We start from the raw sequence: 16,960 nt of genomic DNA, 5'->3' as shown, positions 1-16,960 counted from the left end.
GAACAAGAGTGCTTTTAATTTTTTATTTTCGCTTTAATTTATTATCAGCACGTGAGCTACCAGCACGTCATACGTCCTCACAGCAACAAAAAACCGATAGCAAAAGCGGAAATTATAATTTTCAGTTCGCGTTGTTTCATTCTAGCAAACATTAAACACGGACCTATATTACTGGTAGATCACGTGATTGGAATATTATCCTTGTATTTATAATGTATCTACATAAACACAATAAATTCATATAATTCGATATTTCATCTTCTATAATATCTACACACGATATGACGTTGCGTACGCATCACAACATGACAGGAAAACTTACACATGAAAAGGTTTTTTTAGGTTAGAGCTTTGCGAACATGCTTTTACACGTGAAACTTTTCACGACCTTAGAACCCAGTTCCCCTTAATTTTCTTAATCGTGTCCCTTGCGGAAGTAAGGATGACGACTGAGGAGGCGTTAATTGAGCAAGTTGTTACCATGCATGCTTTATAAACGTTTAGCCAAAATCAGCCTATATCCGCTGTGATATATACAAAACGCAACTAAAGAAATTCGCAAAATATAAACGATAAAAATAAAAATCTTTAAAAAACACATTCCACCAACAGTACTACACACTTTTTGCATCTACTTTAAATGTTTCATGTTTTTATAAGCGCACGATTACTTCGGTATGCATGCCCATGGTTCGCACCCAACGTAACAATTAGCAAAATAAATTATGTAAAGGACAACAATATCAACAGTGTGGTCGTACGTTATAAGCATACCGCTGTAAAGTTTATTTCTTTGATTTCCAAATGATTTCTGTCCAGAGTGTGTTCATTGATGAACTCTGTTTATCGTTACCAAAACGAGGTGTTATATTAACAGCATATTAACTGGAAGATACTGCTACCAAAACTATATTAAAAAGGTGTTGTTTTTAAGGTTTGGAAAAACAAACAAACAAAAATACAAACATAATAAAACAAACGTTGGCGTAATTTTTTAATTTATTTATCTTGCGCAGCTAAGCTACCATTTTGAGAGATTTACAAGCGTTTGCATGTTCCATCTTTTTTTACACACATTTTATGCATGTACGTTTTGCCGTTTTATGTGTTAGTTTTGTTTCACTTCTGTATATATTTTGCGCATGCGCATATTTTGTTTTTTATGCCATGCTGTACAAGAGCTGACAGTTCAAGAAACTATTTTCAACGATAACACGTAAAAGATTTATTATCTTATCTAAGGTTACCAATTCATGGTCCACTGAGCCAGATCGATTTCTGGTTATCGTCGAAAACTATCGTTAGTTGTTATTTGTGGTTTATACGTTGTTTTTGAAACGTAATCTATTTATCATGTCGAACGAAGTTACGAAGAAGAAAATACAACTAAAACTTTAAAGAAACTTACAACAGAGTTATTCACTAAGTCGAAGTAATCGATCAAATTTAAGCGATATGGAGTAGTTTAACTACCTTGAAGCTGGAGTATTTTCATGTCCAGATTGTCTCAAGAAATGCAAAAGTAAAGGTGGAATAAAGAGACATAGAACGACCAGTCACAATAAAAGTACGACAGTTGAAGTAGAAGACAACAATTTGAGCCAGGATATTTTATTGCACTTGTTACAAGAACTAAAACCACTGCTTCTGATAACATGTGTTATCCCCCATCGATTAAAACCGAATTAAATTTTTTTACAATAAACAATGATAGTGTAAATAGTGACTTACATACTATGGTATCTCCAACATTTAAAAAGTTTAACAAAACTGGTAATATGGAAAAATTATACAGCAATATGTACTCTGAGATTGTTATAAAAGCACCAATGTATTTTAAAAGACTAAGCCGTGATGCATCAACCTTAGTTTTGACAAAACTTGTAGATAAATTAATCGCACAGAGAAAGAAGTTAAACAATAATAATGCTGCCAATTCCATTATTGAAACACCATTTGTACTTTCCCAGAATGAGCCTCATGGTCTTATATACATTGGCGGATACGTGTTTAAAAAGCTGTATAAAAAATCAAAAACTCCATCACTTGGAACACCAAAAATAGTCAAATGGCAATATCATTCCTTTTAGCAGGACGATGTAACCAAAATAATAGTGTTGAGTCTTATTTTGATAAAATAAATCGAGGAGGATTGTGGAAAATTTCACCACCAGCTGAAGATATCCTGACTGTTGTAGAGACTTATTTTAGAACTCACACATCAAGTGCTGGAATTAAAAATACAGATATAGAACAAATTTTAAAAGAAGCATTAGCAAATTCCACCATAATAACCTCTTTCGAAACTCTTTTAAACAGCAGTGAGGCTGAAATTGATAATGACGTAGCAAAGGACACACTGTTTAGTATTATATCACTCTATGTTAGAGCACGATCATATTCAAAAGCGAAACAGTTGCTTGAAGAATATAAAAAAAAGAACAATTTACTTCAAAATCTAAAGGCTTGCGAAAAGGTATCAAGCAGTCGTGCTCTAAACAAAACGAAAATATGGGTTAGAAATTGACTAAAAATTCTGCACATATATAATAATATAACTATCCCTTCTGTAATTTTTTATTTGTAACATTAACCCAATTTTTAGTATGGTCATAACGTCCTTTTGTATTTCCACTGTCATTGTACTCAAATTCCCGGACATTAAGATTAAAAATAGATTCATAAATGGGGTCATTTGGTCTGGAGTGGCTCCACTAAATATGTTAATAAAACCATCACTCATATCTTGATTGACATAAACACTAGCTTTTTTAAGAGAAGACTGCATGTCCTTAATTTGACTTTCTAACTGTTGACATCTCAATCGCTGATTTTGAAGTTTCAACTTCAGTCTCAGTGGTGATGTAAAAGAAACTGGTGCTTTGTCTTTTGCAGGTTCAGCTAACCTCCTACTTTTAGCCTGTGCAGATTTTTCCTGTGCTTTGATAAAATTTGAACATGTACAACATACATCACTTGCACACAACAAAAAGCAATCAAGAGTGCGGTTAAACTGTTTGCATTTATATGGTATGTCATCAATATGTGGGTCGGTAAATATTGGAATTGCATGGGACAACAGTCCACCTGAATTATCAGGTACTCCAATGCAAATTTTAGCCTTTTCAACATGGTTCGCTAAATCTAAAATATTAACATTGCGAATGCATCTTTTGTTATCTTTATAAATTTGATGATGCTCTGGTAAAAACCAACACAGCTATAGAAGATCCCATACTACCATCAATTTGAACCTCAAACTTCGGGATAACAAACTGGGCATATTTTCATAACAGTTTTATAGATATCAATATCAATTTTCCAACGAGCTAAAGTTTTCAACTTTACAAGTATATCACATAACTGTTGATATGATTCGTAGTAATAATCGTTACTAGTAACTTTTTTTGCAGTTGTTAGAAGTCTTTCAGCTGGAGGCTCTCTTTTATCAGTTGATTGAACTTCACAGCTTTTCTTCGGCAAGTTAAGCTCAAGTAAACCTTCAAAAATTAACCGTTTCTTAGCAGGCCCCTTTTCTGATGGAACTAAAAAGTGAGGAAAATTTAGTATATATTCATGGAATGGTTATTAGCTAGCTAAGCTAGCTAGCAAATTGTTTTATAAAACTCTTTAAAGTGAAACTTACAGATATCAATATATTCACTTTTAAAATGCTTGTCGCATGTTTTCACTGTGCCATTCTCTATTTGTTTTTTAAATAATTGATCCACAACTCTCGACTTCATAACCACATTAAGCCAATCCTCCCTCCACTTCTTATAATTCTCATTAATTGCTTTTGGCACCTTAAATATGCCTATTTCTCCGAGCCTTCTACTACTCCCACAACCAACCATACAACAATTTGCCCCAGGCATCATAAAATTCTTGGAAACATGTTCATTTAATTCTTAAAAAGACAATAAAATTCTCAGAAAATAGCAAGTTTACAAGTATGTTTACAATTTCGCTACCATTATATAATTTTGTGTGCACCGATACTGTCGCGTGATAGTTTGAGAACCGCAACAAAAGGATACGCCCTTTAAAGTGCCGCTCTTCCCAACCAGGGTTTTTCGAGTAACTGTGCTACCTACGAATATACCTTGATGGAAATGCTTATAAGACTATAGAAGGATTACAGCTTACCTCCCACTTTAAAAAAAGTAATCGAAAATCAACTCAAAATATTGTACTAATTACGAAAAAAAATTTCTTTTATACTTATTCAGATTTGTTCGGAAGATATTCGTCGTTAAAGTTGTAAAATATTAGCTGGAGAAGAAGCTTCGTGCTAGTCGCCATCTTGTGCCCCGATTGTAAATAAATGTCTTCGCGGGAGGGCTTGTGACGTCAACTCCTGGATGATAATTTCGCTGACTCTGACGTGGCCAGGTTTTTATATATACAAAGCGGTTTTATATATACAAAGCAGTTGTTGTTTTGTTTTTCAACATTTGTAACGGGTACTGAAGATGAGTTTGTAACAGGTACTGAAGACAAGTAAACACTTGTTTTTTACTTGTCTTTTTAAAACTGAGTTTCCGAAAAAAAGTTGTGGGCTTTCTTAGTTTTGAAGTTTCGGCCAGTAAAAAGTCTACAACACCTGGCAGTGAATCAGATTCTAGCTGGGAAAGCTGTTATGAGGATGATAATGGAAGTGGAAGCAATAGCTTAGTAGTGAATAGGCCTTTTTAGCTATTCCGGTGCCCTGAGAATGAGATTGGCTCTTTCCGACTTGTGTAGAGACTTACAGAAATGCCCACAGAGACAGGTCGCAACGCCGGGATGTATATTTTAAAGTAAAAAAGAAGCTATTTAGGGTTATCAGAGCAAACCATGGCGGGCGACATTTTATTTTACTCTTTTGTAGCCTATCTTACCCCCTCCCCCCAAAAGAAATTAAATGCTGCGCCGCGTTCCCTAAGAGTTTCTAATTTAGAAGATTAGTAGAAAACTTCATTCTATGGCTAGACTATTGGCAGCGTTAATAATCACGACTATGCGGAAGTAAACATAGAAAAGACAGGTGCAAGCTTAAACAAAACCCCTTGGCTTATTATAGTATCAATTCAAGCAATCTCGATTCCAGGGCCTATAGCGTTCTTTGATATGAGAATGAATCGCGACACGAAAAATAAATTAAAATAGATTATTATAAGAAAAAAAGAAAGAAAGAAACAACAACGCGCGTAGGACAAAATAAAAACCCGTAAATCCCTACAGTGTACCACAATATAATAGCACATATACCAGAATTTGCACATGGCCTGATGCAAAGACAAGTGGACAGAGATTTAGAATTGCCAAAGCTTTTTTGCCAGCGTTGATCAAAACATTCTAGTGATTAAAACTCGACTTTGAAAGCGTATCGACTCTGTTAATGAGTACACGCAGCTCGTTGTTTCTTACCTGTTGGAAGACTGGCAAAGGAATGCTTTCCAGCGCTACTTCTATTATTCTTATTGCAAAAAGCCATAGCACAAAAACACATTTATAATTATTAACAAAATTAATCTTAGTTGCAATAATTTACTCTTCTTCTTTTTCTCTAAGTTATCGTTTTACGGCAACTTGTTCAGGGGCCACTTTTTTGTCATCCGGAAATGACGTTAAAACTGGGTTTAATCCGAAAAAAAAAATACAAAATGGCGGCTTTCTGAAGAAGCATCCTGTAAACACAAGAAAATGTGACTTTATATTAGCTTTATTATTTCGAATTTTACTTAATAAATGTTATATTACAAATTCTCAACATAGTATAAACAGAATAAGATGAACTGTTTTTGAAGTGGGAGGTAAGCTTTAAGTTTAACAAACGAAAATTATGCCAAAGCTGTGGAACTTTTGAAGGAGCGTTACGGAAATATACAGCAAATCATATCAGTGCACATGCACGAACTGTTAAAGTTGCCACCAGATGTGGACGAAAATTTAAGTGACTTGCGTAAGTTTTATGACACGATCGAATCTCACGTAAGAAGTTTATTTAGTCTGGGTATTGATAGCAAGAACTATGGTGCATTACTTTCACCTATTAGAATAAATAGGCTTCCGAACAATGTAAGGCTACTGATAAGCAGGGTTATAAAGGGAGAAGGGTGGGATTTAACTAGGCTCCTCAAAATCTTAGGGGAAGAAATCATGACAAGAGAATCATGCGAGATACCCCATTTAGAGGAAGGAGACGATCGCCTTTTTACTACATCCGCGCTATTTTCGAAATCTGAATCGCGTTCGCAAATCAAGTGTCTGTTTTGTAAAGGCTCCCATTTTTCAGATAAATGCGAGATCCGTAAAGATCACGTGTTCAAATTGAAACGATGTTTTTTATGTCTGAAATCAGGCCACATTCAAAGGCATTGCGTCAGCACAAAAATTGTTTTTACTGTAGAGGAAAACACAATTCTGCGATTTGTGATGAGCGAGACCAACCTGCTAATTTGACAAATTTACACGTAAGGTCGAACGATTCAGTATTGTTACAAACTGCTCAAGTATTGATAATAGGTGCAAGTGGAAACCAGGCCAACGTGCGGGTTTTGTTCGATGCCGGTAGTCAAAAATTGTATATCTCAAAGCGAATAAGAGTTGTTTTAAACTTTTCCACAAAAAGCGTTGAAAATCTAACAGTTGCTACATTCGGAAATAATGAGTCAGTTGCGTCAAAAGTAGAAAGCGTTGAATTCTTTATGAAAGGTTTGCACAGTGACGAAAAAATATTAGTGCATGCCCATTGTGTTCCAACTATTTGTTTACTATTGTCTGATCAACCAATTAAAGTCGCAAAACAGAACTATGGCCAAATTAAAAATTTAAGCCTTGCCGATACGGGGGCGGGTGATCTCGCTGTTGATTTGCTCGTTGGCTCAAATTTTTATTGGTGGACTTTGACTGGAAAAGTTTTAAGAGGAGATGGAAGTGGACCGGTTGCGTTAGAGTCGAAAGTAGGTTGGATATTGCATGGGTCGGTGTACTGTCAATATAATGAGCAAAACCAACCCGTTTGTCAACCATAAGCATATCTTCTTGCAGTTTTCATATTCTTGGATTTATGTTACACAAACTATCATTAATTCTAGGATCATATAACGTTAGATGGATTTTTTGCAAATCTTCTAATAATCAAAACGTAAACTTGGTTAATAGTTCTCTACGATGGCTCAGAAGGCTCACATTGTTCTATTCCAAAAATACTTCACGCAATTTCAAACATATTTTGCAAACTGTCTTCTGGTCAGGAGTATACCAATGACAGTCTTTACTTTACACAATATAACAATGAGCATAATTATGTTGATAAAAAAGCGGGAAGCAAGCAGAAGGTAACACAAACATCGAAATTTTGTCATTTCTTTCCATGCATCATGGTATAAATATCAGTTTGTCCACACTAAAACGTGATCTGTTGAAACTTGGTTTGAGAAGAAAAGCTGGTGACAATAAAAACAAACAAGAACTCTACAGCCTTATTTCTGAAGAACTATGTGAAAGTGGACAAGCGTTAGGTAATTTATTTTTAATGCTAATGCTTCATTCACCACATAGTGGTCAATTTTAACTTTAGAAATACACCTTTCCCGAATTTAAATTATCGATTACATCATCGGCATGAAAACGAGGCACTTCCTAGTAAACTTTGTAAACACTAAAAATACAGCTGGTGAGTGTGATACTTTTATGCGTTGTGAATGATCTTTTATTGTGCATTTTTCTAAAGGATTGCAGGTTTTTCTTAACGAAACCACTTATAATGTATTTAAAAACATACTTGTCTTGTAAAAGAAGAATATGCATTTGTGATGGCGAGTAGCAATCAGAAAGGTCAGCAAGAAATTTATCATAATTTAATCTATCCAGGTATATCAACCTCTCGACCTGGAAACTCTTGTTGCGTACTGTTATGCAAAAGTTCTACTCTTAATAAACCCAGAGTTAAACAGGTATTGGAATGTTTTCATTTCCATCGGATCCAAGTTTGAGAAAACAATGGGTAAGCATCATTTCAAGATATCGTAGAAGGGGAGGTGTGATGTGTTCACAGTAAACAAGAACACAAAAGTATGCGAAGTCCACTTTGAAGTATACTGCGTAAAACTAGGTTTTGGTTGTGAACGGAAAACATTAATCAATGGCTTTGTGCCATATATATTTACGTTCAAACAAAATAATACAACACAAAAAAGGAAAAGTCCGAAAAAAGAGCACTTCCTGTAGTAGTCGAAACAGATTCTGAAAGCACATATGAAAGTTCTTCATCTGATTCTGCTGAGATCACTGAAGAACAACCTGGTTTTTCACTCCTGATGAATTAGAAACTATCAAAACTGAGGAATTCAATGTTAAAAGAAAAACTAATTGATGATACTATAAACGACTTTACTGAACAGCTAGGTGTGTGTGTAATGTTGATTTAATTTACCCCAATCTTTTGGGATTAATACAGGATTTACATCAATAAACTCATAGGGTTGTGTTTCGTTATGTTTTGATTTATTTGAAGTATTTGATATATTAATGTTAGTAACAATCTTGATGGTATGTTCTAACGGTAGTAGTTGGTGTGACAATGTAGATCGAACAAGAAAGTTCGCATATTTAATGTCGTTTTTTCTTTTTCGTGTGCTGTCAATACAATGAGCAAAACCAACCCGTTTGTCAACCATAAGCATATCTTCTTGCAGTTTTAATATTCTTGGATTTATGTTACACAAACTATCATTAATTCTAGGATCATATAACGTTAGATGGATTTTTGTCAGCATTACTTTTTACAGGGCTGACCATAACTAAGTCTTTAAAAAAATTCTGTTTTTACTTGGAGCAAATGTAGTTGTTGATGTGAAAATGCTATCAGCAGATATGTATAGTTCATCCCTAAACTTTCTGCCACGCTCCAAAGTTTTAATAATTGCCACACCGTGCTGTTTACCACTATTTTGTCGATGTATTTCAATTTCTTTTATCGTGAACGGTGGCATCCCCTCCATGTTTTCCCTTACGCTTTTTCTTCAGTTTCATCGAAGACTAAATCTATATTTTCCTCAATTATTTTAAGGAAAATATCTCTCATAGTATTGTCTTCCTCCATGTTTATATGAACGCGAATAATGTTTACCAAGATTTGCCTCGTTTTCATGCACGCAATATTTTACAAAATATAAATCCGGGAAAGGTGTATTGATGTTCAAAATTACCATATGATAAAACGGAAATTACTTTCCGTTTGTTAGGATATAGAAAGATCTGGCGGATTGAAAGATCGCGAGGCATCCCTGTTACCCGTCAATCTGTGATGGAGATTGTCAGAGATCTTGATCCTGAAGGAGTCCAGGCACGAAAAAAGAAAAGATTACGCCGTCGCACATATAGTGTCCCAGGACCAAACTTCATGTGGCACATCGATGGCTATGACAAGTTGAAACCGTATGGTTTTTGCGTACACGGCTGTATAGATGGGTTTTCGCGGAGATTAATATGGCTTGAAGTAGGGAAGACAAATAAACAATCGGTAGTTATTGCACAATATTACCTGCAAGCAGTCAAACAACTGAAAGTCGTACCCACCAGAATAAGTGACGAATTATCGAAGCCATGCATATCGCTTTAAGATCGGGAGATAACGACGCACCCTCAGGCGTTAATAGTTTCATTGTTAGAACATCACCGGCGAACCAAAAAATCGAAAGTTTCTGGTCACAACTTGCAAAGGACAGACCTAGTTGTTGGAGAAACTTTTTCAAAGAATTAACTGTGTTCTTGACGCTACAAATCTTGTTATCGCTGATTGCATAAGATTCTGTTTCATGATTATTGTCAGACGTGAACTTTATGAGCTGACTATCAGATGGAATCAGCATATTCTAGCCCCAAGCAATTCGTCTACTCTCCCGCGTGGTCGCCCTGATTCATTATGCGAAAAATGTTGATCAAGGAGAAATTGATTTGTTCGAAAGTATCACTAAAGACACAAACGAGAATTACTCAGAGGAATTCAAAGAATTTGCGGATATCGTGCTCGGTTCAAAAGGAAGGGCAACTGAAAACCCAACAGAAATAAATGAGGCAGTAGAAGTATATGCTATATTGATAGAGGCTATCGAACAGTAGATGTAGCTAACTGAATATAACTGAATATATTTACTTAAAACGAACAACTGCGTATCGTACTTGTCCCTTTTTAGCATTTCAATATGTCGCCTTTTTAATTCCACGACGAATAAGTTTTTCCTAAAAAAAGTAAACAAAATACCCCTATTATCATCATTAGCATATTAACAAAATATGAACCAACAAGACTGCAACAAACATGCGTAAAGGGCATATTAAAATCATAAAAACATAATCAACGTTTACCTTATATCTGGCTAAAGGTCATAAATAGAAAAAGAAATGTAATAATCATACTGTCTCTGAATAACTGAGTAAAGCTTAAACATGTCCAAATCCAGAAGAATTAATTATATCCGAAACTATGTTGTTTGTGAAGTTTTTACCTGTGTACATCTCACTCACAGGAAAAAAATGCCAAATAATTACATGTGTTGACAACGATGCGTCCTTTCTGACCATGCTTGAAATGCACATCGATTTTCTTTGACAGTGTGTTGTAATATCTGTAGCCCGTAAAGAACTGAATGACATCAGAGATTTTCACATCTTTCTTTACTTTCTTACTCTCGTCTGTACACCCATCTTCCACAAGAGTCAAGGTGAAAGCATCAACACTTTTAACTTTTCCATGTGCTATTTCTTTTAGAAAGTTGTAAAGATTGAACACGATGTCTTCTTCCAGTGCAGCATCAACTGTATTGTTAGAAAAATGTGGTTCGAATAATTTCTTCACTTTTTCGACATCAGCTAAATTTTCATCATACATTAAAAGCTTTTTGGCTTCAGTTGTGTTCTCCTTCATCATTAGCAGCATGCCTGCTGTGGCTAAACCACGACTGAATTGTTGGATTTCCTCTATATTTGCAGATATAATACAATGGTGTGAAATTTTCTGCACAAGCTCTGCTTTTTCAGTAAATTTGGGCTTATATGTCAAATAGCCACATTCGCATCGTTGTGGAAAATTATTCAAAATAGATGCAAATTGGTGCTCATCAGTGGATGCCTCAATTTCTTCCAGTTTTTCCCTCATTTCAATGTCAGGAACATCTTCAATTTTACATCTACATCCTGAAATCCCTAGAAAATGAAAAAGTGGTACTTCGTAAGAAACTAAATACAAATGATGTAAACATACAGTTGATTTAACAATACCATATAACAATCTGTGCGTCATAAAAGGAATATGTTCATTATGAAATGATTATTCGTGCATGTGGATAAGCCTTTTTTTAAAGCTAAGAAAGCATAAGGAACTGAATCAGATACTTTTATATGCATACTTTTATACCCTCAGATAAAAGTGATATATAAAATGTAAACCCAATAATATGAAAATAGTGTATATAAAAAACATCATATCAACTACTACAGTATTCAAAAAGGTTAATACCTAGTATGTATGACACCACGCCATCACATAGCTGATGAGGAGCTTCACAATTATGTAACAATGCCAAAACAACACTTTGACCAAATGCATAGAAATCAGATGCTTCCAACCTTGCTAAATCATGCGGAAAAGTATGTCTGTTGATCGGGCCTTGCAAAAATTTCCCAGGAGCACTGTTGAACAATAATAAAAACATTTCTCGAGCTAAGGCACTAATGTCAACACTAGACTTAGTTTTAGAAAAACTGATGAATTCAACTTTAATTTTGCAATAATCTTTTTTTCTCCAAACAATACTTTAAACTTCTGCAAAACATCTGCAAGTAGATTTCTTCTACGTATTTTGAAAGTAACAATAGGACCATCTTCCATTGAAGAAGCAAGAGATCTTATTCGATCTGTTAGTGACTGATTAGTTGTTCTATTAACAGCAGGGGACAGTGCTGAGATACGTTGCTGGCGAGTCTCATTTAAACTTTGGAGTGGTACTTCATCAGGTGTAACCAGGGAACTTGATTGAGTCGAAGTGGTGGTTGCTATTTTTCGCAGCATATGTTTCTAAAGACTGTTGGATTCTTTATCTTGCTGGCACAAAAAGCAAAGAGGTTGTATAGGTGCGAGAGCAGTTTGAGACTCAAGGTCACAATCAGAGAAACTTGAGTCAGATAAAGTAACTGGAGAAAACTCTTGAAATTGCGGTGCTGATTTTGTTTAAAAATAAAACCATGTGCCTAAAGGGAAACGTCCTCTGTCTTTCATATACTGATGTATGTTTTCCATGAGATTAACTTCAATCTCTCCAGAATCAAGAATAGTGGCTTCAACATCATGACTATATTCTCCAAAATGATTGATACCATTAATAAAGTGTATATCAATAGCTTTATTCAACAAAGAATGAAATTTAAGGTCTTCTTCCGAAGTGAATGTGATGAAGCGTAGCCACCACCACCTGGTTTCACAACTTCTCCATCATTATCATTTTCACTCACTTGTATTTTAATGTCTTTTCGTGAATTGGATGACGTATCAGACTTTTTGGTTATTCTTGTAAGAAGGTTGTTTAACCTTGTAGCAACAGGACCGTTTCTCTTGCTTATGTTATGACTCGTTGACAGGGTCTCCTTCTTTGTTGGGTTATTTTCAATTTTCCGACTTTTGTTGTACATTTTTGTTGAATCTTCCCCGGCTGACAGTTTTCTCTTCCCAATGTTAGTACTAGTTCTCGATGGTCTCTCTTCCTCAATTTTGTTCATATGCGCTTCAACCTCTTTCTTCACCATTTTTGAACCATGTTCTTCATAGTACTTCCCATCATGTTTACATTTGCTGCTTCTTCTGCTGCCATTATTGGTGCGCAACTGTGCTACCTTTTTTCTTTGTATTTTCCTGACCAGATCAATTTTTGACATGTAATCTACGGACATGCTGGTAAAACTTTGAATTGCGCGTGAAAAATACTGGAATTGCATGATTTGTTTTTCGAATTGTGTGAATTGTTTTTTGAATTGTGTGAAGTCTTTTTGGAATTGTGTGAATTGTTTTTGGAATTGCGTGAAGTACTTTTGGAATTGCGCGAATTGTTTTTCGAATTGCGTGAAGTAATTTTGGATTTGCGTGAAGTACTTTTGGAATTGCGTGAAGTACTTTTGGATTTGCGTGAAGTACTTTTGGAATTGCGTGAAGTACTTTTGGAATTGCGTCAAGTACTTTTGGAATTGAGTGAAGTACTTTTGGAATTGCGTAAAGTAATTTTGGAATTGCGTGAAGTACTTTTGGAATTGCGTGAAGTAATTTTGGAATTGCGTGAAGTACTTTTGGAATTGCGTCAAGTAATTTTGGAATTGAGTGAAGTAATTTTGGAATTGCGTGAAGTACTTTTGGAATTGCGTAAAGTACTTTTGGAATTGCGTCCAGTACTTTTGGAATTGCGTCCAGTACTTTTGGAATTGCGTAAAGTACTTTTGGAATTGCGTAAAATAATTTTGGAATTGCGTGAAGTACTTTTGGAATTGCGTAAAGTACTTTTGGAATAGCGTAAAGTAATTTTGGAATTGCGTGAAGTACTTTTGGAATTGCGTCAAGTAATTTTGGAATTGCGTAAAGTAATTTTGGATTTGCGTGAAGTACTTTTGGATTTGCGTAAAGTACTTTTGGAATTGCGTAAAGTACTTTTGGAATTGCGTAAAGTACTTTTGGAATTGCGTCCAGTACTTTTGGAATTGCGTAAAGTAATTTTGGAATTGCGTAAAGTACTTTTGGAATAGCGTAAAGTAATTTTGGAATTGCGTAAAGTACTTTTGGAATTGCGTGAAGTAATTTTGGATTTGCGTGAAGTACTTTTGGAATTGAGTGAAGTACTTTTGGAATTGCGTGAAGTACTTTTGGAATTGCGTAAAGTACTTTTGGAATTGCGTAAAGTACTTTTGGAATTGCGTGAAGTAATTTTGGAATTGAGTGAAGTACTTTTGGAATTGCGTAAAGTACTTTTGGATTTGCGTGAAGTACTTTTGGAATAGCGTAAAGTACTTTTGGAATTGCGTGAAGTAATTTTGGAATTGAGTGAAGTAATTTTGGATTTGCGTGAAGTACTTTTGGAATTGCGTGAAGTACTTTTGGAATTGCGTGAAGTACTTTTGGAATTGCGTAAAGTACTTTTGGAATTGCGTAAAGTACTTTTGGAATTGCGTGAAGTAATTTTGGAATTGAGTGAAGTACTTTTGGAATTGCGTAAAGTACTTTTGGATTTGCGTGAAGTACTTTTGGAATAGCGTAAAGTACTTTTGGAATTGCGTGAAGTAATTTTGGAATTGAGTGAAGTACTTTTGGAATTGCGTGAAGTACTTTTGGAATTGCGCGAATTGTTTTTCGAATTGCGTGAAGTAATTTTGGAATTGCGTAAAGTACTTTTGGAATTGCGTGAAGTACTTTTGGATTTGCGTGAAGTACTTTTGGAATTGCGTGAAGTAATTTTGGAATTGCGTGAAGTACTTTTGGAATTGCGTGAAGTACTTTTGAAATTGCGTGAAGTATTTTTGGAATAGAATAATGTGAGCCTTCTGGGCCATCGTAGTTCTCCTACGCATGTCGTGTTTGTCGAAACTAGAGATCGCGATTTGGTTGGATTTAAAATGTCGAGATTCTGGGATCTGGAAACCCTGGGCATATTAGAAGACGAAAAGCATCCAGAAAATGATTTTTTAGAGAACATTAAATTGAACGATGCAGGGCGCTATGAAGTTGAATTGCCATTTAAAGCGAAGCATCCAGTTTTAGGTGATAATTTCAAAGCTGCTAAAAAACGTTTAAAAAACATTTTTACCAAGCTTAAAACTAGCCCAGAGTTATTAAAAAGGTGCGATGATATTTTTCGTGAACAAGAGCACTTCGGCATAATTGAACGGGCTATTGAAATTGGTAACGTAGGCGATATACACTACCTGCCTCATCACACGGTGATTAGAGAAGACAAGAAAACAACTAAAGTGCGCATAGTATTCGATGCTTCGTCAAAAGGAACACGCCTAGGTCCGAGTTTAAACGATTGTCTTCACAAGGGGCCACAGTTAACATCCTTACTTTTTGAGGTTCTTATCCGTTTTCGATCGTTTGACACTGCCCTAACTGCCGATATCGAAAAAGCCTTTCTCCAAATAAGTATCGCCGAAAAGGATCGAAATTATCTCCGCTTTCTTTGGTTTGACGACGCCTTTAAGGTTCAACCAACCGTTTTTGGGGTAAATAGCTCGTCGTTTTTGCTAAATGGAACTATACGTAAGCATGCAAATCAATTTTCCGTTATTGACCCTGAGTTTGTAAAAAAGGTAATCGAGTCATTTTATGTAGACGATTGTATAAGTGGAGAGAATAGTATGGAAACACCGTTCGAACTTTTTAAAAAACTCAAAACAAGGTTTTTAGAGGGAATGTTTGCCTTACGCAAATGGCGAACTAATTATCCGGAGTTACGACAAAGAATTAACGAAATTGAACAAAACTTCGAAGTTAAAAAGGAAAAGGTTCTCGGCATTACGTGGAATGAAAATACTGACAGTTTTAAATTTGATTTGAGTGAATTTGTTGAACTCGCTTAATGAATAAATCGACTAAACGTTATATTATGTCACTTTTATCAACCTTCTATGATCCACTAGAATTAATACAGCCTATCATTGTTAGTTTCAAAATTCTTTTTCAAGATATTTGCAAACAAAAAATTGACTGGGACTGTGAGATTAATGACTATTTAAAGATGAAATGGATTAACTTGATTGATAACGTGAAAAAAATGTGTTTGATCGAAATACCGCGTCCGTACATAGTGCAATGCGATACAGATCCTGTCGTGGAATACGAATTACACGGTTTCAGTGATGCGAGCAAACGTGCCTATGGCGCAGTTATTTATATTTGCGCACGCAGTAAAACAGGGATATACAAAACATGGTTAGTCACGTCCAAATCGAGGGTCTCGCCGATCAAACCTACTACTATACCACGTTTAGAATTGCTTGGCAACCTACTCTTGTCTCGATTAATGAAATCAGTTAAGAATGCGTTATGTGAGCAGTATTGCTTCTCTAGTTTTTATTTTTGGACCGACTCGCAAATATGCTTGAGCTGGATACGATCTTTCGCAAAAGAATACAAAACATTCGTGCAAAAACCGTGTCAATTAAATACGTCGCGATTTGGACGATGTGTTGGAATTATTGCCGTACGTCTGAAAATCCCGCAAATTTAATTACAAGCAACGTCGTCCCTGCTGTATTGAACCAAAATCCCTTGTGGTGGGAGGGACCTATGTTCTTAAAAATGACAAAAACGCAATTGTGTAAACAATCCACAGAATTTAATAATGACATTGCTGAAAGTGAGTTAAAGGTGAACACTTTCGTCATGACTACGATTGTGCCTAACGTTCAAATCGGTGAAGTTTTGAACATAGATGATTTCAGTAGATTTAGCAGATTAATTCGCGTCACGGCTTAGGTTCTACGCTTCGTAAAAAATCTAAAATCTAGGGCTACAAAGAAAGAAACAAATATAACGCCAGCTTTAACTGTGAGTGAGTTGAATGTCTCGAGAGAACTCTGAGTCAAGAAAAATCAAAGCACGTTTGGCGATGCGCATTTCAAAACGATTAAAAAACAATTAAATATCGAAAAAGATAATCAAGGCATTTATCGCTGTCAAGGCCGTCTACAAAATGCACCTCTACCGTATCAAGCGAGATTTCCCGCCGTATAAATCAGAAACATAAATTAGCAGAGTTAATTGTTCTAGAAAAACATGCAATCGTGAAACACGCAGGAGTTAGTCAAACATTAACCGAGATCAGACAGGAGTACTGGATGTGTAAAGGGCGTAGTTTTGTCAGAAAGATGTTACGACCTTGTGTAACGTGCAGGAAATTCCTTGGAAAACCGTATTCGTACCCAGCACGACCACCAT

At 35.5% G+C, this 16,960-nt stretch overlaps 3 protein-coding genes across 4 annotated transcripts in view; all 3 read right to left on the bottom strand.

Moving 5' to 3' along the window:
• LOC130612717 (EH domain-binding protein 1-like) overlaps positions 1-16,960 on the bottom strand; it is a 51,016-nt gene continuing 34,056 nt past the window's right edge. Inside the window, exon 25 of the mRNA XM_057434067.1 lies at positions 1-907. Coding sequence (XP_057290050.1) covers positions 899-907 — 9 coding nt within the window. The 3' untranslated portion in view covers positions 1-898. The remainder of the gene's footprint in view (positions 908-16,960) is intronic.
• LOC130612719 (uncharacterized) lies at positions 914-12,382 on the bottom strand. Of its 2 annotated transcripts, XR_008975527.1 has the most exons (3): positions 11,507-12,382; positions 3,647-11,193; positions 914-3,545 (listed from the first exon to the last, which is right to left on the bottom strand). XR_008975527.1 is itself a non-coding variant. In XM_057434069.1 (2 exons), the coding sequence occupies exons 1-2, from the start codon at positions 11,700-11,702 to the stop codon at positions 10,508-10,510; spliced, it is 882 nt and encodes a 293-aa protein (XP_057290052.1). In that variant the 5' UTR covers positions 11,703-12,382; the 3' UTR covers positions 914-10,507. The 2 variants fall into 2 exon arrangements, 1 of the variants encoding a protein (XP_057290052.1); XM_057434069.1 differs by having other exon boundaries at positions 914-11,193.
• Positions 13,438-14,902, bottom strand: LOC130612718 (arginine/serine-rich protein PNISR-like). Its single transcript, XM_057434068.1, has one exon. It carries the CDS (start codon positions 14,715-14,717, stop codon positions 13,587-13,589), a length of 1,131 nt encoding a protein of 376 aa, XP_057290051.1. The 5' UTR covers positions 14,718-14,902; the 3' UTR covers positions 13,438-13,586.

The sequence above is a fragment of the Hydractinia symbiolongicarpus genome, chromosome 10 (genome assembly GCF_029227915.1).
Source record: "Hydractinia symbiolongicarpus strain clone_291-10 chromosome 10, HSymV2.1, whole genome shotgun sequence".
Taxonomy (NCBI): Eukaryota; Metazoa; Cnidaria; class Hydrozoa; order Anthoathecata; family Hydractiniidae; genus Hydractinia; species Hydractinia symbiolongicarpus.
Note: the sequence above shows the minus strand (reverse complement) of the source record. Positions and strands in the feature narration are given on the sequence as shown.

What these genes read in the sequence shown, in the direction of transcription:
- LOC130612719 (XM_057434069.1), bottom strand. Translation starts at nt 11,702, where the DNA reads ATGTTTTTATTATTGTTCAACAGTGCTCCTGGGAAATTTTTGCAAGGC. An exon ending in CGTGGTGTCATACATACTAG is followed by an intron (nt 11,194 to 11,506) that starts GTATTAACCTTT and finishes TTCATTTTCTAG; the next exon opens with GGATTTCAGGATGTAGATGT.
- LOC130612718 (XM_057434068.1), bottom strand. Translation starts at nt 14,717, where the DNA reads ATGTTCTCTAAAAAATCATTTTCTGGATGCTTTTCGTCTTCTAATATG.